Below are 20,306 nucleotides of genomic sequence, written 5' to 3' on the forward strand. Positions count from 1 at the left end.
ACAAAGGTCAAAAGCCGAAACAAATTAAAATGATGGAAGACATCTCGTCCATGAAATCACCAAGGCGATAATGCGCATGTACAGAAAATACAGAGACTTCGCCTTACCCTCAAATATCCTATAATTTATTTCCTTCCAAACAACCCACCAAGTAGCAAGCAAACAAACCTCCCACAAGATTTTTCCTTTTTTTCTCCAAGGCACGGCGCCCCATTGATGTAACAACATCCGAATAGACCTCGGAGAAACCCAACTGATTTCAAACCTCAAAAAGATACATCTCCAGATCAATCGGGTGAAAGAACAATGCATGAATAAATGGTTCACAGATTCCCCTTCCTTAAAGGCAAAGAGAGCAATGATCGACAAGCCACATGCCATGGTTTCTCAGGAAATTAATTGTTTGAATCCGGGCACGACAAACAGCCCATCCAAAGATACTCACCTATGGCGGACAATGATATTTCCAAACCTTGGCTGAATAGGATGGAGTAGTACTAGGCATCAGACTCATGTAGAAAGGTTTGACAGAAAAACTCCCGAATGGTTCCACGGTCCATATTCTTCTATCTATCCCTTCCACCTTAATGAAACACCCCTCAAGAAGACGACACAGACTGGAATATGACTCTAGTTCCCAATCAAAGAAATTCCTTCTAAAGGAAAGGCACCACAGTAACTTCCCACTGCTACGATCAAAACATTCACTCACAAAGGCTTCTTTTTTGTCAGCCCCCTAAAAATATTGGGGAATAAAAGATTTAATAACCCCTCAGCACACCAAACATCACTTCAAAATTTGATCGTATTGCCCTCATACACCCTAAACCGAATTTTTGAATTAAAGGGGACCGACATTTTCAAAATGTCTCTCCACAGTCACCCCTTTATTCCTATATAGGTCAAAAGACTCTCAACCCCCATCTTAGCATCCATACTTGCTACAAATGACCCTAACCCACAAATGGAGATGCTCTTCTCCAAATCTCCACAACCACTTTCCCAAAAGACCGTGGTTGAACTCCCTAATCCTCCTCACTTGTATTAACATTTAATTTTTCTATATTTTATTACAAAAAAACATTCTTTTATGCTCATCATTTCCTCTCCAGCAATAACCTTGTATTTGTTGGGGGGTTCCACGTGAAAGCAAAATAGTCCCACATCGGAAAAGTATAACGATATGGATGGTCTTATAAGGGAATGGGTTCCCTGATTCCCTCCCCTTAACAGCTAGCTTTTTTAGCTAGCTTTTGAGGGCGAGTTCTACCTGGGTCCCTACAAGTGGTATCAAAGCTAGGGCGTGGTAACCCCAGTGTGTGCCTCCGAGGACGGAAAAATCCCTCGGGGAAGATCTCGTGGTTCCCACGTTCCTGCCGCTTGGAGGGGCGAGATTGTTCACGGTGCTTCCACGTGGAGGGGGAGATTGTTGGGGGGTTCCACGTGAAAGCAAAATAATCCCACATCGGAAAAGTGTAACGATGTGGATGGGCTTATAAGGGAATGGGTTCCTTGATTCCCTCCCCTTAACAGCTAGTTTTTTTAGCTTAATATTGTAATTAATATCAGTTGTAGATCCTCTAGAATATATTATCTCTGGTAAGATCTCACAGTTGGATCATCAAGTAATAGATTAGCTAATTGAATAAGATTAGACAAATAAATTAGATTAGTCCTAGAGGTCCAAGTGTCCAACTCAAACCCAGCCTGTATGTAGTTAGGCCCCACTTGACTCAATTTTTAACACTACTGATGAACATTCTAACGTGGCAAAGGTGAGTGTCCGTGGCCCAATATCCTATCATAAGATCACCAATGACGAAACAACTAGATTTAAATCATTGTCCACAAGATTTACAAACACGAACGTATTCAGAACCCAAAGCAATGGGATGACTTCTGTACTTTTTTCTATTTTCAGAGATAAAACACTTAAGGGCTAAACATAGAAAGATCTAAAAAGATCGTAATATAGTGATAGAAATAACTAAATAAGGATTATCCAAATCTAGACTAGTATACAAGTCAATTCTAATTGCTTAATCTATTGCTAAACGATCCAACGGTCAATCTCAAAAGATCTGATATATTCTAGCTGTGACTTCCTGCGTCAAATAGATTAATTCAATCAAAAGAAGATTAAATAACGCCCTACGGCTTAAGCTTTTGGAGTAATTGGTTGTTTAACATGGTATCGGAGCAATTGCCCTGGGTTCAAACCTCCTTAATATTAAAAAATCCACATGTAATGGGGACTTAAAAAAGAGGGGCCCATGTCCACATGTAGGCCATCCTAAAAAAGAGAGGGCCAGGGGGGTTGGTCAAGTATAAATTCTCAAAGATTAAATAACACGTTCTCCAACTGCTCAAGCTTTTGGAGCAATTGTTTGTTTGACAGCCTCAGCAAAGAATAAACAAATGAAACAAATAACAGCAGGAATGTTTGAGTCTATAAAATGTATGTTGACACAAGTGTTTAATGTTTCCATGTTGGTGTTGTGGGGACATTTAAATGAGAAAAGCCATGCCGTAGTTTTAGACCATATAATACATAGCCGCTATTATCTGTCTAGAGTATAATGAATCTTCTAGGAGAGGAGACCCTTCTTACCAATTCACGTGTTTTATTGTTTATAGACTTCCACGTTATTTCCTTTTTTTCGGAAGCGTAGGACTTCCTTTATTTCAGCCAGTAAAGAGACAATTAAAACAAAGAATGAGCATTTGCCTACCTCTCTCCAGGGTACGATTGTCGAATCAATAAGAAGAAATTGAGAGCTCCAAAAATGCAATTCCCTTACTATAAAATGGGATGCTTTCGTTGGTTTATACAGCTCATTTGGAAGAGCAGAGCATTAACAGAGTTAAAATAATGGGAAATCGGTGTAGAACAAGCGGTGTAAATATCAGCTACCTAAATAAAAGAAGCGAAAATTACATATAAATATCAACTGTTTTGATCAATTACAAGAATATGTAATTAAAAATAAACTCACTTACTTTTCCTCCATTATGAACAACAAAACTGGGAATGGCATCAAATCATCCATTCTCCACTTCCCTTTATTACACAATGCCGCCCCGATTCCATCATTTTCGAATATAGAACACCCAAATGCCAAAGCATTGAAATATTACAAAGCCCAATGGCAATAGTAAGGACGAAGAACTCCCCTTATGCCACCATTTTTGCATATATAGAACACCCGAATTAATGCAAAAGCCTTCATATATATCTTCTTCTTCTTCCTCTTCCTCTTTATGTTGTGAATTGTGATTTACTCACTAACATACTCTTCATGAATGGTGCTCAACCTTACTCTAAAAGACCGATACGCCATTTTCGCCCGTCTAGAAGCGGTCCAATGCAACTTCCTAACAGAACCTGATCTCGACACCCCGGTACTCACCTTATAATTCAATCTCTTATTAAACCCATCAAAATCCCCATCTCCAACCACCCCTTGATTCACATCCAAAACCGGAGAAACTCGTGTCTTTTCCCCCCTTGCAGACTTCTTCGCCACTTGAGCAAGAGCCAAAGCTCGCTTTAACAGCCAAAGCCGCCATGTCGGAAGCCGTTAACGGGTATTTCAAGTGAGCGACAGGAAGGGCAAAATTAATCTGACCCGGGTAAAGTTGTTCACCATGATCCAACACCGAGTAGACCAAAACCTACCTTGCCTTTGTTAAAGTATAATAGATTAAATAACTCCTTCTCCAACAGCTAAAGCTTTTGGGGTAATTGGTAGTTTAACATGGTATTAGAGTAATTGCGCTGGGTTTATACCTCCTTGATATTAAAAAATCCACATGTAATGGGCAGCGAAAAAGAGGGCGGCATGTGCCACATGTAGGCCATCCCTAAAAAGGAGGGGGGCGGGGGGGGGGGTGTTTAAAGTATAAAAGATTAAATAATGCGTTCTCCAACGGCTGAAGCTTTGACAGCCTTAGCAAAGAAGAAAAAAATGAAACAAATAACAGCAGGAATGGTTTGAGTCTATAAAATGTATCTTGACAGAAGTATTCAATGTTTCCATGTTGGTGTTGTACTGTTGTGGGAACATTTAAATGAGAAAAGCCATGCCGAAGTTTTAGACCATAGAATACATAGCCGTTATTATCTTTCTAGAGTATAATGAATCAATCTTGTAGGAGAGGAGACCCTTCTTAGCAATTCACGTTTTTCACTGTTTATAGACTTCCACGTTGTTTCCTTTTTGCGATGCGTACGACTGCCTTTAGTTTCAGCCAGTAAAAAGACAATTAAACAGAGAATGAGAATTTGAGGACGTTTCTCCTTTGTTAGGATTGCCCAATCAATCAGAAAAAAATGAGAGCTCAAAAAAAGAAAAAACATCCTCCCTTTTCTATAAAATGGGATGCTTATACAGCTCAATTAGAACTGCAACAGTGAAGCCAGCAAAGCATTAACAGAGTCAAAATAATGGGAAATCGTTGTTGAACAAGCGGTGTAAATAATATCAGCTTCCTACATAAAAGAAGCGAATCGAAAATTACATATAAATATCAACTATTTTGATCAATTACAAGAAGATGTGATTAAAAATAAACTCACTTCATTTTCCTCCATTATGAACAACAAAACTGGGAATGGCATCGAATCATCCATTCTCCACTTCCCTTTTTTACACCCGAATGCCATTCCATCATTTTCGAATATAGAACACCCGAATGCCAAAGCATTGAAATATTACAAAGCCCAATTGCAATGGTAAGGACTAAGGACTCCCCTTATGCCACCAAAGCCTTCATATCTTCTTCTTCTTCTTCTTCTTCTTCCTCTTTATGTTGTGAATTGTGATTTACTCACTAACATTTACTCTTCATGAACGGTGCTCAACCGTCTAGAAGCGGTCAAATGCAACTTTCTAACAGAACCCGATCTCGATAACCCAGTGCTCACCTTATAATTCAATCTCTTATTAAACCCATCAAAATCCCCATCTCCAACCACCCCTTGATTCACATCCAAAACCGGAGAAATTCTCGTCTTCCTCCCCTTTGCGGACTTCTTCACCATTTGCGCAAGAGCCAAGCTCGCTTTAACAGCCAAGGCCGCCATGTCCGAAGCGGTTAACGGGTATCTCAATCGAGCGATAGGAAGGACGAAATAAATCTGACCCGGGTAAAGTTGTTTGCCATGATCCAACACCGGGATGTATTCTTCATAATTCAATTCATCTGAGTTGCATAGGAAGCAAGAGGTGGTTTCTAATTGGAGGACTTGGGATACAATAACGGGGAGGTAAAATTCTTGAAGAGCTCCGCTGAGAGTGATGACCTTTGCCGTCGAGGGTGTGACGGAATCGTTGGTTTGTGTAGAGTAGCAAGAGCCCATTGAGCATAATAATAAGGAAGTAAAAGAGGAAAAACAGAGAGTAGGAAGGAGAATGGGGTGGAAATGAAAGGAGGGTGCTGATAAATAGATGTAGGCGTTAGGGAACGTATGCCGTCATTTAGGTAGTCATTATAGGGGAATTTCTAAGTCATAACTCCTAAGTCCTAACCATTGTTCCTCAGCGATGACGCAATGCGGTACGAAACGCGACGCGTTTGGCTCAAACTTGTGGCGCAACATATGTAGCTTTCCTTGAAAGCCGTACGCTGGAGTTCGCTGGGTTATTTTGTATGGGCCCACCAGCAATATATGGTGCCGAAACTTAGTCATCAGATCATGATCTGACGGCTATAACAAGTTGGTCAGCATGTACTTTTTTTTCCTAGGCACACCCGCTTTACCACCCTTACAATAGCTAAAGTAATGTAAATAACCTTTTGACCCCCCTTTAAACACTAAAAGACAAGAACAGTTGGTGGGCCCAACAGGAACCGTTGGTGGAATGGTGGGTTCATCTTTGAACACCGTAGGCCCCCGGCCATACCACACCATAGGATAATCTAAACCGTCCATTTGATGGGCCATAAACGTAAATAGGTTGCGTCCCAAAATATCATAAGCTGATCCTAGCCCTCCGATCTAAATAGAAACTACATCTTATGCAACCTCTATAGATTTCTATAGATTGTAGGGCTGTGATCATCCTATGGAGATGATTTTTGGGGCACAACCTATTTACATTGTGGCCCATCAAATGAATGGTTTGGATCATCCTATGGAGTTGGTCTTACAGTAACATTAAGGCCCGTCCACAAAATAGGATGATCCAAGCCGTCCATGGTTTGGATAATCCTATGGAGTTGGTCGTACAGTAACATTAAGGCCCAATCGTAGGCTCCACCAATATTTTTCAAATTGAAGCGTACCGTCCACAACATAGGATGATTCAAGCCGTCCATGGTTTGGATCATCCTATGGTGTGGTTCGTACAGTAACATTAAGGCCCAATTTAGGCCCCACCCATATTTTTGAAAATGAAGTGTACCATCCAGACCATAGGATGATCCGAGCCGTCCATTTGATGGGCCATAACTTAAATGGGTTGTGTCCCCAAAATGATTTGCATAGGATGATAGGTTTCCATAATAAGCAATTTCTCTTTATATATGAGGGCTAGGATCATCATATGGAAATGGTTTTTTGGGACACAACATATTTACGATGTGGCCTATCAAATGGACCGCTTGGATCATCCTATGGTCTGGACGGAACACTGTCGTAGTGGGTTGGATTTGGGCACCAAGGAGGAGAATTTTGGGGGGGCCATCAATTGTTCCTACTGTCGCGTGCTAACCATGGACTTCGGATTTCAGTGGAGACCGACACCGAAACCACCAAAAACAGAAACGGTCATTTATTCGGTCGAAATTTTGGTTTTTCCAAAATTTGACCCAGAAAATCTGTTTTTTTTAAAAATTAATTTAATATTCCGAAATTTAATATTGAATAAAATATTGGTTTTGATTTTGGTACCAGATTTCGATCGAAATTTCGAAAATTTGAAATTTCAGGGTCCGAAGCCGAAACTGAAATTTCAAACCTTCGTACTAACACGATTCGGGGGGGGGGGGGGGGGGGGGGGGGGCACACCACGTCATAACAAAAAGAAAAAGAAAAAAGTGACATGTACGTTAAAGCCTAACGTTTAACGTTAGCCCGCCGTCAGGGGGCGAATATCAGCGCCCCATATCTAACTGGATTAATTGATGCGAGAACTCGGCGTTAACTCCAAATGAAAGCAAATTTCGTAATGCCCGTATAAGAAACCCCAGCTCACAAAATCTGACTCCACCGTACGGCTTACAAGAGAAGCTACGTATCTTGAGCCACAAGCTTAGCCAAACGCGTCCCTTTCCTCCAAAACCCACCCCACACGTCATTGCTGAGGACTTGAGTTGAGGAGGCTTGTCTTTAAATCCCCTAAAAAGACTTCTCTGCCGTCATTCCATTCCCAAACCCCTCCAACCTCTATTTTAGAAACACACCCTTTCTCATTTCCAATCCCAATTTCTCATTCTTATTACTCTATATTTCTCTCCTCCTTTGCTTATACTCATGGGCTCTTGCTATTCTACACAAACCAACGATTCCGTCACACCCTCCACGCCAAAGGTCATCTCTCTCAACGGAGCTCTTCAAGAATTTTACCTCCCCGTTATTGTATCTCAAGTTCTCCAATTAGAAACCACCTCTTGCTTCCTCTGCAACTCAGATAACTTGTATTATGATGAATACATCCCTGTGTTGGATCATGGTGAACAACTTTACCCGGGTCAGATTTATTTCGTCCTTCCTATCGCTCGCTTGAAATACCAGTTAACAGCTTCGGACATGGCGGCCTTGGCCGTTAAAGCGAGCTTGGCTCTTGCCCAAGTGGGGAAGAAGTCTAGAAGGGGGAAGAAGATGCGAGTTTCTCCGGTTTTGGATGTGAATCAAGGGGTGGTTGGAGATGGGGATTTTGATGGGTTTAGTAAGAGATTGAATTATAAGGTGAGTACTGGGTTTTCGAGATCGGGTTCTGTTAGAAAGTTCCATTGGAGCGGTTCTAGACGGGCGAAAATGGCGTATCGGTCTTTTAGAGTAAGGTTGAGCACCATTCATGAAGAGTCTGTTAGTGAGTAAATCACAGCATAAGGAGAAAGAAGAGGAAGAAGAAGATATGAAGGCTTTGGCATTAATTTGGGTGTTCTACATACACGAAAATGGTGGAATAGGGGGAGTCCTTAGTCCTTACCCATTTCAATTGGCTTGTGCAATATTTCAATGCTTTGGCATTCGGGTGTTCTATGTTCGAAAATGGTGGAATCGATGGTGTTGTGTGATAAAGGGAAGTGGAGAATGGATGATTTGATGCAATTCCCTGTTTTGTTATTCATAAAGGAAGAAAGTGAAGTGAGTTTATTTTTAATTACATCTTCTTGTAATTGATCAAAATAGTTGATATTTATATGTAATTTTCGATTCACTTCTTTTATATGTAATTACACCAATTTCCCATTATTTTTAGTAAACTTCACTGTTGCAAATCCAAATGAGCTGTATAAACCAAGGAAAGCATCCCATTTTATAGAAAAGAGGATATTCTAACAAGGAAAAAGCTCAGCAAATGCTCCTTCTCTTTTTACTTTTCTTCTTACAGGCTGAAACACAATGAAGTCGTATTGTATCCGAGAAAGGAAATAACGTGGGAGTCTATAAATTAGAAAACACGTGAATTAAGAAGGGTCCACTCTCCTAGAAGTTCCTAGAAGATTAATCTACGGTCTAAAATCACTGCATGGCTTTTCTCATTTATATATTCCCGCACCTGCTTTTCTGCATTTATTTGTTTGTTCTTTTTGCTAAAGGCAAGGTAGGTTTTGGTTGTGAACCTTCTTTGGTACTTTAAGAAGAAGAATAAAAAATTGAAAGTAACAAGAAGATAGTAATTTTGCCAAAAATGTGATACACACAAAGGAAAATTGAAAAACCGTGGATGTAACAACATAACACGACCACTTTTTCTTTTTAATGATTTGATGCCATTCCCAGTGTTGTTGATATTTAAAAAAACGTGAAATTAATAAAATTCTTTGTAGTTTCTTCTACATGTACTTGATTTATGCAGACGAAAACCATCAAGAATGTACGGGCTTGAGTTAGGTATCATTAGAAAGTTTTTCGATTACCTATGCAACGAGTCCGAGATCACACAATTTGAACATGACTTGATGAAGCTACGGATGATTTAAGGTCGTGCGTCATGCAAAAAAACATCTCACTTTTGAGCTAACTCGCATTGGCATCAATATCTAATTAACAGGAGTGTTTCTCCAAACTGATGACGATATAGATTACGCTTAATGTGTTGAAAATTAAGCTCCCTCTAAGCTTATAGTCTATTAATTTCGAGGTGACTTCCATCTTCCTTAACCCTGGCTTACATACAAATAAAGAAAGGAGCTTCTCTAAAATTGAACGGTAGCTTTGATCATGACAGTCACCGTCACCCTAGTTGTTCTCATTAAATAATAAGTCGGGTCCCAAGGATCCAATGATTCCCATCACCAACTAAATTAAACTCAAAATCATCGTCTCCAGTAAATGTGCATGATGCCCACCTGTCATAGCCGTCCAATCATAATCTGATGGCCATAAGTTACTTTCAAACTAATTCAGCTATACTCTTCACGAGAAATTATAGAGTGGTCGGCCGTGCAGCCCTAAAAAACAGTGGGGCCGACATTTTTGTGTTGATCATTTGTTGGGCCTTGATGTCGAGAGGGTTTGGCCATAAAATCTTCTCCAAAGGATGATCCTAACCCTCTGATTTGTGGAGGTTTTTTTATACATACCATTCATTTGTTGGGCCCTGATGTAGATAGATTGTACCTAGAAAATCTTCTCCATAAGATGTTCCTAACCCTTTGATTTGTGGACGTTTAAAATGGACAGTGGAGTATAAAAACTCCACGGATCGGAGGGCAAGGATCATGCTCTTGAGAAGGTTTTCTAGGCCAACCTTAACTATAGGGGTGCAACTTCCGTCGGGAACTTCCGTCGGGTTGGATCGAGTCGGTTTGGATCGAGTTGAGGCCAACCCTAACCCAACCCAACCCGAGCCTCAGGTTGAGGATGGTCAACCCTAACCCAACCCGCCTCTAAATCTCTTTCACTTTCAACTAGAGGTGTAAACGAGCCGAGCCGAGCCGAGCTTGGCCAGGCTCGGCTCGGCTCGTTAAGCTCAAAAGCCAGGCTCGGCTCGGGCTTGGGCTCGAATTATATTAATTTTACACCCCTCATTTTCCCTGGACAGCCCTATTTAGTATTTTTTTACTACTCTTTTTACACTAGGGGGTGGTCCAAGTAACAAATGGGGTCCAAAAAAAAGTAACATATTTTGCCTGCCCCTTTCACTCCCTAGACAACCCTTTTAGTGTATATATTAATATATAATATATATATTTAAATATATTAAATTCTTAACGAGCCTTAACGAGCCGAGCCGGCTCGTTAAGGATTCGAGCCGGGTTCGGCTGTTAAGGATTCGAGCCGGGCTTTTTTCGAGCGAGCTTCCATGCGCAAGCCAAAATTGACACCCTTACTTTCAACACCATATATGTAACTGCAACTCATCGTTGACTCCATGTCCAAGCAAATTGACCGGCCTGAATGCCCGCATAAGACAGGCCAATTCAACCAAAGTTCCAGCGTACGTCTTACAAGAAAGCAACGTATCTTGCGCCCCAAGCATGGCCAAAAGCTTCTCTATCCTCGAAAACCCCCCTCGCAGTGCGTCATCGCTAACGATTTCATTAATGACGAATTCTCTGCCGTCATTCCCATTATTACATTCCCAATCCCCCAGTCTCTATTTTAGAAACACCCTTTCTCATTTCCAATCCAAACTTCTCCTTCTTAATACTCTCTTTCTCTTCCTCTACGCTCAATGGGCTCTTGCTACTCTACACAAACCAACGACTCCGTCACACCCTCGACGGCAAAGGTCATCACTCTCAACGGATCTCTCCACCAATTTTACCTCCCCGTTATTGTATCTCAAGTCCTCCAATTAGAAACCACCACTTGCTTCCTTTGCAACTCAGATAAATTGTATTATGATGAGTACATCCCGGTGTTGGATCAGGGTGAACAACTTTACCCGGGTCATATGTATTTCGTTCTTCCGATCGCTCGGTTAAAATACCCGTCAACAGCTTCGGACATGGCGGCTTTGGCTGTTAAAGCTAGCTTGGCTCTTGCTCGAGTGGCGAAGAAGTCTGCAAGGGGGAAAAAGACGCGAGTTTCTCCTGTTTTGGATGTGAATCAAGGGGTGGCTGGAGATGGGGATTTTGATGGGTTTAATAAGAGATTGAATTATAAGGTGAGTACTGGGGTGTCGAGATCGGGTTCTGTTAGAAAGTTGCATCGGAGTGCTTCTAGACGGGAAAAAATGGCGTATCGGTCTTTTAGAGTAAGGTTGAGCACCATTCATGAAGAGTCTGTTAGTGAGTAAATCACAGCATAAGGAGAAAGAAGAGGAAGAAGAAGATATGAAGGGTTTGGCATTAATTTGGGTGTTCTATATACGCGAAAATGGTGGAACAGGAGGAGTCCTTAGTCCTTATCCATTCAATGCTTTGTCATTCGGGTGTTCTATATATACAAAAATGGTGGAATCGGTGGTGTTGTGTAATAAAGGGAAGTGGAGAATGGATGATTTGATGCCCATTCCCAGTTCTGGTGTTCATAATGGAGGAAAGTGAAGTGAGTTTATTTTTAATTACATCTTCTTGTAATCGATCAAAATGGATATTTATATGTAATTTTCGATTCGCTTCTTTTATTTAGGAAGCTGATATTTACACCGATTTCCCATTACTTTAGTAAGCTTCACTGTTGCAATTCCATTTTATAGAAAAGTGGTTTTTTTGGGGGAAATGAACACAATGAAGTCGTAGCCATCCCAAAAAGGAAATAAACTAGAAAACACGTGAATTAAGAAGGGTCTACTCTCCTAGAAGCTCCTGGAGGACTTATTATAGTCTCGACAGATAATAATATTCTAGGGTCTAAAACCACTGCATGGCTTTTCTCATTTAAATGTTTTTTTTTTTTTTTTTTTTGAAATGGCATATATTATAAAAGAAACAGAAGGGACACCTGAAAGGAAATACTCAAAGATACAGAACAAAAAATTAAAAATAAAAACTAATTACAAAATGACTAAGCCATCAAATAGGAAATTGATCAGACCAATTCATCGAGATGCATATCACCCCTCTTCTAGCCAAAGCGTCCGCCTTCTCGATAGCAGACATTCTAACATGAATCAACTCAATATCTGATTCCGCCAATATATCTTCTATTTCGTCAAAAAGATCCAAAAACCTCCAAGATTGAGCCATCCCACCCCTCAGCCACCGGATAACATTAAACGAATCCCCTTCAACAATTACACTCTTCGGACGGTCCCTACTCATATTTTTTATGCCATTGAAAGCCGCTTGGACTTCCACCTCCATAGCGTCAAACATACCTAAAGGGCTCCAAAAAGACCAAAGAACCTTGCCGGCATCATCACGACATAAACCTCCCACCCCAGCTGGACCAGGATTCCCAAAGCAAGCACCATTGAAGTTTATTTTTAACACTCCTTGAGGCGGTGGTTCCCATCTCTGCACAACTTTATTAGCCCACTCACTAATCAAGCACACCACCCCCCATCCTTCCCAAAGATCAAACGCTGAGACAAACCGGAAAGATGGATGGCATCTCGTCCAATTAATAACCAAAGCAATTATCCGCATATAAAGATAATGAAGAGCCTTGGACATTCCCTCAAACACCCGCTCATTTCTCCTTCCATACCACCCACCAAGTGGCAAGCAAGCATACTTCCCACAAAATTTTTCTTCCAATGCACAAAGCTCCACTGTTGCAACAACAATTCAATAGATCTAGGGAAAATCCAGTTGATCTCAAATCTCAGAAATATGCGACCCCATATAGACCGGGTGAACGACAAATCTCATTTAAATGTTCCCACAACACCAACATCAAAACACTGAAAACTTCATGCCTACAAATATTTATATGGTCAACCGGTCCTGCATTTCTTTGTTTCATTTGTTTGTTCTTCTTTGCTATGGCAAGGAAGGTTTTTGGGTATGAACCTTCTTTGGTACTTCAAGAAAAATAATAAAAAGTTGAAAGTAACAAGAAGATATTTGTTTTGCCAAAAATGTGATCCACACAAAGGAAAATTGGAAAACCGTGGATGCAACAACATCACACGACCACGTTTTCTTATTAATGATTTGATACCATTCCAGTGTTGTTGTTATTGAAAAAAAGTGAAATTAATTAAATTCTTCCAGTTCAATCTACTTTTACTTGATTGATGCGGACGAAAACTACCAAGAATGTATTGGCTTGAGTTTCGTATGATTAGAAACTTTTTTCGATTATCTATCAGTATAGGATTTTCATATTGCCCTTCGACCGAATTCTTCCTCCTTCCTCTTTATCGATCCAAGGGATGGAAGGTCAGAGGCCTTTCGTGTATCTTCCAGTCAAGAATTGGGCTCTCACAATCACTAGCCAATATGCTTTTCTCTCATTCCTTTTTTTTTTATTTTCAAAATTACTTATTCATTATTCAATTACGACATAAATAAAATGTGAAATTGTTGAGTATAACTAGTCCAAGATCACGCAATTTGAACATGATGGGCCCACCTTGCTATGCATGGGTGTAAAAAGGAAATTCATTGTAGAAAATAATTCCAAAAGGGATGACGAATTAAAGAAACACGCACATACATAACCCATGGCTTCAGGGACTGTAATCAGAGCTACCACCTTCTGGATCAATTTCGTCTTTTGTTCCGGCATGAATATTGCCATTGCTGCTCTGTTCTCCTAAATCGGGTCTGAGATGTAGAAGGGTAGATTTTGATGGTGAAAGCAACAAAGACGGATAATCTGTCCGACAAAACAGAGGTAGTGGCTGATTCTTCTAACACAACACCACCATGGTTGATGAAATGAAACCTCTTCCGTCTAGGAAAGAAAAATAAATCACCGGCATTACATCACATGCTCCTCCCCGGATTTTGACCACTTATACCAAGTGGAGGAGATTTGACCAGTGGGTTGTGTGGTTTTGAAAACATATACATAAATTTAAATTGGAAACAGGAAATTAAGATACAATGTAGAACCGAATTTTTAGTACCCAAATTGATAGATGGAAAACATATTAGCGGCCAAAATTGAAAACTTGAATGCAAGCGGCAAAATCGATTTGGTAGCTTGAAGATAGTTGTGGCAAAACCAAATTTTTAGTTACCAAAAAAGAGGGAAAGGTAATTAGTAACTGATTTGGTAATGGTTACCAAATTTATAGGGAAATTACCAAATTTATAAGGAAAAACCGATTTCCGGTTAGCAATTTTTTAGGGAAAAGTACAAATATGGCAAAACAAACATTATTAGCATAATGAAACCGATTTGGTAGTTGTGCAAATTAGGAGGAAAATCTATTAAATAGGATAAAAATTGAAAACGGCAAATCAAAATTTGTTGTGGCTAGCAATGATTTGTGGCAAAACCGGGGAAAAACTATTCTAATAAAATATTTTCTTGAAACAAAGACGAATGACAATGGAAAAAAACATGCTTAGTGTGTGTGTGTATATATCATTACAGGCAAATTTAAGGTAATTTTTGAAATTTATATATGTCCTCATTTGATTGGCTTGAGTTGAGGGCAGTTCATTCCTCGCCTGTTATAGCCGTCCAATCATAATCTGAAGGCCATAAGTTACTTTCAAACTAATTCAGCTATGCTCTTCACGAGAAATTATATGATGGCCGGCCGTGCAGCCCCCAAAAACAGTGGGACCCACAATTTTGTGTGATTCAAACCGATCATTTGTTGGGCCTTGATGTAGATAGGGTGTGGCCATAAAATCTTCTCGAGAGGATTATCTTAACCCTCTGATTTGTGGAGATTTTTTATACATACCATTCATTTGTTGGGCCTTGATGTAGATATGTTGTACCTAGAAAATCTTCTCCATAAGATGTTCCTACCCTTCGATTTGTGGAGGTTTAAAATGGACGGCAGAGTATAAAAATCTCCATAGATCGGAGGGTTAGGATTATCCGATCTGGAGAAGGTTTTCTAGGCATACCTTAACTATAGGGGGTGCAACTCCTGTCCGGATGGATCGAGTTGAGGCCAACCTTAACCCAACCCAACCTGAGCCTCAGGTTGAGGATGGTCAACCCTAACCCAACCCGCCTCTAAATCTCTTTCACTTTCAACACCATATATGTAACTGCAACTCATCGTTGACTCCATGTCCAAGCAAATTGACCGGCCTGAATGCCCGTATGAGACAGACCAACTCAACCAAGTCCAGCGTACGTCATACAAGAAAGCTACTTATCTTGCGCCTCAAGCTTAGCCAAAAGCTTTTCTTTCCTCGAAAACCTCTCTCGCATTGCGTCATTGCTGATGAGGCATGTGTTTGAAAATTCCCCTCTAATGATTTCATAAATGACGAATTCTCTGCCGTCATTCCCATTATTACATTTCCAATCCCCCAATCTCTATTTTAGAAACACCCTTTCTCATTTCCAATCCAATTTCTCCTTCTTAATACTCTCATTCTCTTCCTCTATGCTCAATGGGCTCTTGCTACTCTACACAAACCAACGACTCCGTCACACCCTCGACGGCAAAGGTCATCACTCTCAACGGAGCTCTCCAAGAATTTTACCTCCCCGTTATTGTGTCTCAAGTCCTCCAATTAGAAACCACCTCTTGCTTCCTTTGCAACTCAGATAAGTTGTATTATGATGAGCACATCCCGGTGTTGGATCATGGTGAACAACTTTACCCGGGTCATATGTATTTCGTCCTTCCGATCGCTCGCTTAAAATACCCGTTAACTGCTTCCGACATGGCGGCCTTGGCACTAAAAGCGAGCTTGGCTCTTGCTCAAGTGGCAAATAGGTCCCCAAGCCGGGACAAGATCCGAATTTCTCCAGTTTTGGATGTGAATCAAGGGGCGCTTAGAGATGGGGATATTGATGGGTTTAATAAGAGATTGAATTATAAGGTGAGTATCGGGTTTTCGAGATCGGGTTCTGTTAGAAAGTTGCAGAGGAGAGGTGCTTCCAGAGGGGCGAAAAGGTTGAGCACCATCCATGAAGAGTCTGCTAGTGAGTAAATCACAGTTCACAAGTCCCTACTCCCTAGTCCTTTCCCATTGCAATTGGGCTCGACAATATTTCAATGCTTTGGCATTTGGGGGTTGTATATATGAAAATGGTGGAGAATGGATGATTTGATGCCGTTCCCAGTTTTGGTGAATTTTTTAATCGCTTCTTTTATTCATAGGAAGCTGATATTTACACACCGCTTTCCCATTATTTGTACTCTGTTAATGCTCTGCTTCCTTCACTGTTACAATTCCAAATGAGCTGTAGCATCCCATTTTATTGAAAAGAGGATTTTTTCATCCCATTTTATAAAAATGGACATAAAATTTGTTTTATGTTCATACGTCCAGTTTTACATTGAAAGAAACAGAGCCTAAATGACTAATTTTACTCTAGACAGATAACAACGGTTATGTATTCTACTGTCTAAAACCACGGCATGGCTTTTCTCATTTAAATGTTCCCACAACACCAACATAACAACAGTGAAAACTTCCTGTCAACATATATTTATTTGGTCAACCGTATGGGCATTTCTTTGTTTCATTTGTTTGTTCTTCTTATCTAAGGCAAGGTACGTTTTGGTTGTGAACCTTCTTTGGTACTTTAAGAAGAAGAATACAAAATTGAAAGTAACAAGTAGATAGTAGTTTTGCCAAAAATGTGATACAAAAAATGGAAAAAGTGAAGTTGAATTCTTTTTAGTTTCATCTACTTGTAATTGATTGATGAGGACGAAAACTGCAAAGAATGTACAGGTTTGAGTTCGCTATCATTTGAAAGGTTTTTCGATTACCTATATAACAAGCCCAAGATCACACAATTTGAACATGATTTGATGAAATTATGGACGATTTATGGTCGTGCAACATGTCTATTATGGGATTTCTATTTTAAGTTCTTTTAGTCATGTTTCTTTTAATAATAATTCTTTAGAAGAACGGTTGAGATTAATTGATTGGGTCTTCAGTTAATTTTTAGGGTTTCTTTTCTGATAAGGGTTTTGCTAACGAGTGTGTATTGGGAATGTGTTTTCATACTTATTTCCAACAAAAAAGTCTTAAATGGTTGATAAAAATCCCAAAACATTCTCAAAACGTGTGTAAAAACACGTTCCCAATGCAAAACCCTTCTTATAAATAGATATTATGAAAGCATTGTAATAAATAGTTATTATGAAATAAACTTTCTTTTCTTGTAAGGGCACTCGTTAGCAAAACCCTTCTTATAAATAGATATTATGAAAGCATTGTAATAGACTTCTTTTGAATTACTGAATGAAAATTTGCCTACAGCCTTTTGAGTTCTTTGAGAACATGTGATTATTTTCTAGTTTCGCTTTGAGAAACTAGGCTTCGACACGATCAAAGTAAATCTCATCCCCTTTAATAGTGATCGAAGTATTCTATTCCCTACGATGGTGATTGAAGGGCCCCCAACTATTCTTTATTTTATCTTTTTGCCTTTGCAGCTGCGCAACAAAAAACTTCCGAATTTTTGGACTGCCTCATTGATCAAAATGGATATTTATATATTGTTAAAGTATAAAAGATTAAATAAACGCCTTATCCAATAGCTTAAGCTTTTAGAGTAACTGGTAGTTTCAACATGGTATCAGAGCAAAAGTCCTTAGATCAAACCTACCTGATGTCAAAAAATCCACATACAATGGTCAACCCAAAAGTAAGGCCACATGTGCCACATCTAGGCCAACCCTAAAAAGGGGGGCCATACGTGAGTGGGAGTGTTAAAGTATAAAAGATTAAATAAACACCTTCTCCAATAGCTTAAGCTTTTGGAGTAACTTGTAGTTTCAACATAAATAATTATAGATTCGCTTCTTTTGTTTAAGAAGCTAATATTTACCCTCCTTGTTTTACACCAATTTCGCTTCACTGTTACGCTTCCAAATGTGTTGTATAAACCAAAGAAGAAATCCCATTGAGAGGATTTTATTTTTTATTTTATGATTGGGCAATCCTAGTAAGGAAAAAGGTTAGCCAATGCTCTTCTTTCTTTAGTTGTCTTTTTAAAGGCTGAAGTGGGGCTTTAGGGATGGTGGGTCAAAATTTCATTACCGTATTACAATGACATGGACATGAGCTTTGTCGTCCAATACATGAGAGTTAAGTCTGTGTACTACTCATTAGATTTCACACGCGAATGGAAACATAAACATTTCATACCATAGTGGAGGCTAGGGCACACGAAGCGTACAAATACATTGCTCCTCAGAGAATTGGGTGTTCAAAAGAAATCATCATTCGTGTGTTGGACTTGGGCCCGACATTGATAGGCCGATGCCCAAAACTCCTCTCTATAGGAGAATCATAACCTGCCTAGCTATTTGTAGAGGTTTCTATTCGGTGCTGGCCGATAGAAACCTCTACAAATGGGCAGGATAGTGCACACCTAACATTTCAAGGGTGTGCTCTCCCTTTCAACTTAGTAGGCGCACATTAGGTCTCCAAATTGTCATAGGATCAGTTTTGATGTATGTAATGTATAAGTTAATTCTTTTTTCATTTTTGTCTTTGGTACCTAAGCTAAGCTGTGATTGAACCTCAGACTTCTAGGTTGAAGAACAAAGCCTCGACCACTGAGGTAGAACCTCCTAATTTTTTACATTCCTTCTCATAATTGATACGAAAGTCAAATAGTACAAAACCGACTGCGATTGGAAAATTTAACAAAGCTAAGAAATGGGAAAGGTGTACATTTCCTTTGATTTTTCCCTGGTGCATCCAAACAAATCCCTAAGAAAATGGTAAGAGGCCGAGAGTGCTAGGGTCCGAACGGCCACTCCCTATATGTGTGTTGTGTTTGGTCACAGGGAGTGGCAATCCCAACCCAGATGTTCTCTTTTGACACGGGCATTATGATGTCTAACACAGATTTGTAAGAGCGAGTGAGGGCTGTGCCCAAACGTGTGATTCATGCAACACTTATGCTATGACATAACACTCCGACCTTGGTCTAACATGGGGGCAGGTATGGTCCCTAGTACATAACTTACTTGTTCTTGGTCCAATATCTCATCTATAAAGTCAATAACTACAAAAATCAACAGTTTAGTTTTTCTATACGGTTAAAAATTCATTAACATATAAATAAAAATTCAATAATTTTTTACTGGTATAAATAATTTAATAATTAGTAAGGCCCTGTTCGTCTGAGATTATGACAACCTATCGAGAGCCCCAAACTTATTATTGGACTCAAAATCACGGACAGTCCTAAACAAACAGGGCCGAAGAGATTTAGATTTATGAGATTATAAATTACTCAAGGGCATGCTTTCCTATTTATTTTAGGGAAATGTTATCAGCACTACTGTATTTTGATGAGGGCACTGCTCACTTTATTAAAAGTACAGTATGGCCCGCACCATAAGATGATCCAAACCGTCCATTAGATGGGCAACAGCCTAAATAGATTGTAACCCAAAAATTATTTTCATAGGTTGAGGATCAACCCTCTAACATTCAGATCGGAGGGTTAGGATGAACCTATGGAAATGATTTTTGAGGCACAACCTATTTAGGCTGTGGCCCATCTAATGGACGGTTTGGATCATCCTATAGCGCGGGCCATATCGTACTTTTAATAAAGTGAGGAGTGCTCTCATCAAAATACAGTAGTGCTGATAACATTTCTCTTATTTTAATTCATTAGCATTAAATATCATGTGGCTGTTCATGGGATTTGGGTTTTTATATGGTATCTGCAAGTGGGTGCAGGTATTTAAAAAAATATAGAGGGGCCCACATTAAAGAATGCTTAGAAAAGAAAATTGTCTTCTTTTATTGCTATTGTTTAAATATTTGGTGCAGCCACAATGGCCCTACATTGGGTAGAAGTAGAAAGAAAGCAAAATAATATCATTCTTCAAGTGAAAATAAAGCAGAAGTAAAACTCAATTTTCCTTTCCCTTCTCTTGTTTCGGTGGAAACACGAAAAGGCTATTATTTGGAAAATTACTTGCAGACATGGAAAGTAGAATGATCAATAATTGAGAACCAACATCTCTTAGAAAGAAAAGATGATGCCACATTTTACCTTTCTTTTTTTCTTTTCTTTTCTTTTTTTGAAATGGTAGCGACATGCTCGAAGCAGATAACGGATCAGGCTATCTGATCTTAAATCTCATTGATCCAATGGGAAAATC

General features: G+C 39.6%; 4 protein-coding genes across 4 annotated transcripts; 3 read left to right on the forward strand and 1 right to left on the reverse strand.

The window, feature by feature from the left end:
- Positions 1-4,840: 4,840 nt before the first annotated feature.
- LOC143865277 (uncharacterized) lies at positions 4,841-5,362 on the reverse strand. The gene has a single exon (XM_077375800.1). The coding sequence runs from the start codon at positions 5,360-5,362 to the stop codon at positions 4,841-4,843; it is 522 nt and encodes a 173-aa protein (XP_077231915.1).
- A 2,115-nt stretch (positions 5,363-7,477) lies between these two features.
- LOC143865293 (uncharacterized) lies at positions 7,478-8,044 on the forward strand. Its single transcript, XM_077375801.1, has one exon. It carries the CDS (start codon positions 7,478-7,480, stop codon positions 8,042-8,044), a length of 567 nt encoding a protein of 188 aa, XP_077231916.1.
- A 2,806-nt stretch (positions 8,045-10,850) lies between these two features.
- Positions 10,851-11,417, forward strand: LOC143865309 (uncharacterized). Its single transcript, XM_077375802.1, has one exon. The coding sequence runs from the start codon at positions 10,851-10,853 to the stop codon at positions 11,415-11,417; it is 567 nt and encodes a 188-aa protein (XP_077231917.1).
- Positions 11,418-15,600: 4,183 nt separating this feature from the next.
- LOC143865340 (uncharacterized) lies at positions 15,601-16,146 on the forward strand. Its single transcript, XM_077375803.1, has one exon. It carries the CDS (start codon positions 15,601-15,603, stop codon positions 16,144-16,146), a length of 546 nt encoding a protein of 181 aa, XP_077231918.1.
- The last annotated feature ends 4,160 nt before the right edge of the window (positions 16,147-20,306 follow it).

This window comes from Tasmannia lanceolata, unplaced genomic scaffold (genome assembly GCF_043159265.1).
Source record: "Tasmannia lanceolata isolate RefF3 unplaced genomic scaffold, GAP_Taslan_0.1 ptg000003l, whole genome shotgun sequence".
Lineage (NCBI taxonomy): Eukaryota > Viridiplantae > Streptophyta > Magnoliopsida > Canellales > Winteraceae > Tasmannia > Tasmannia lanceolata.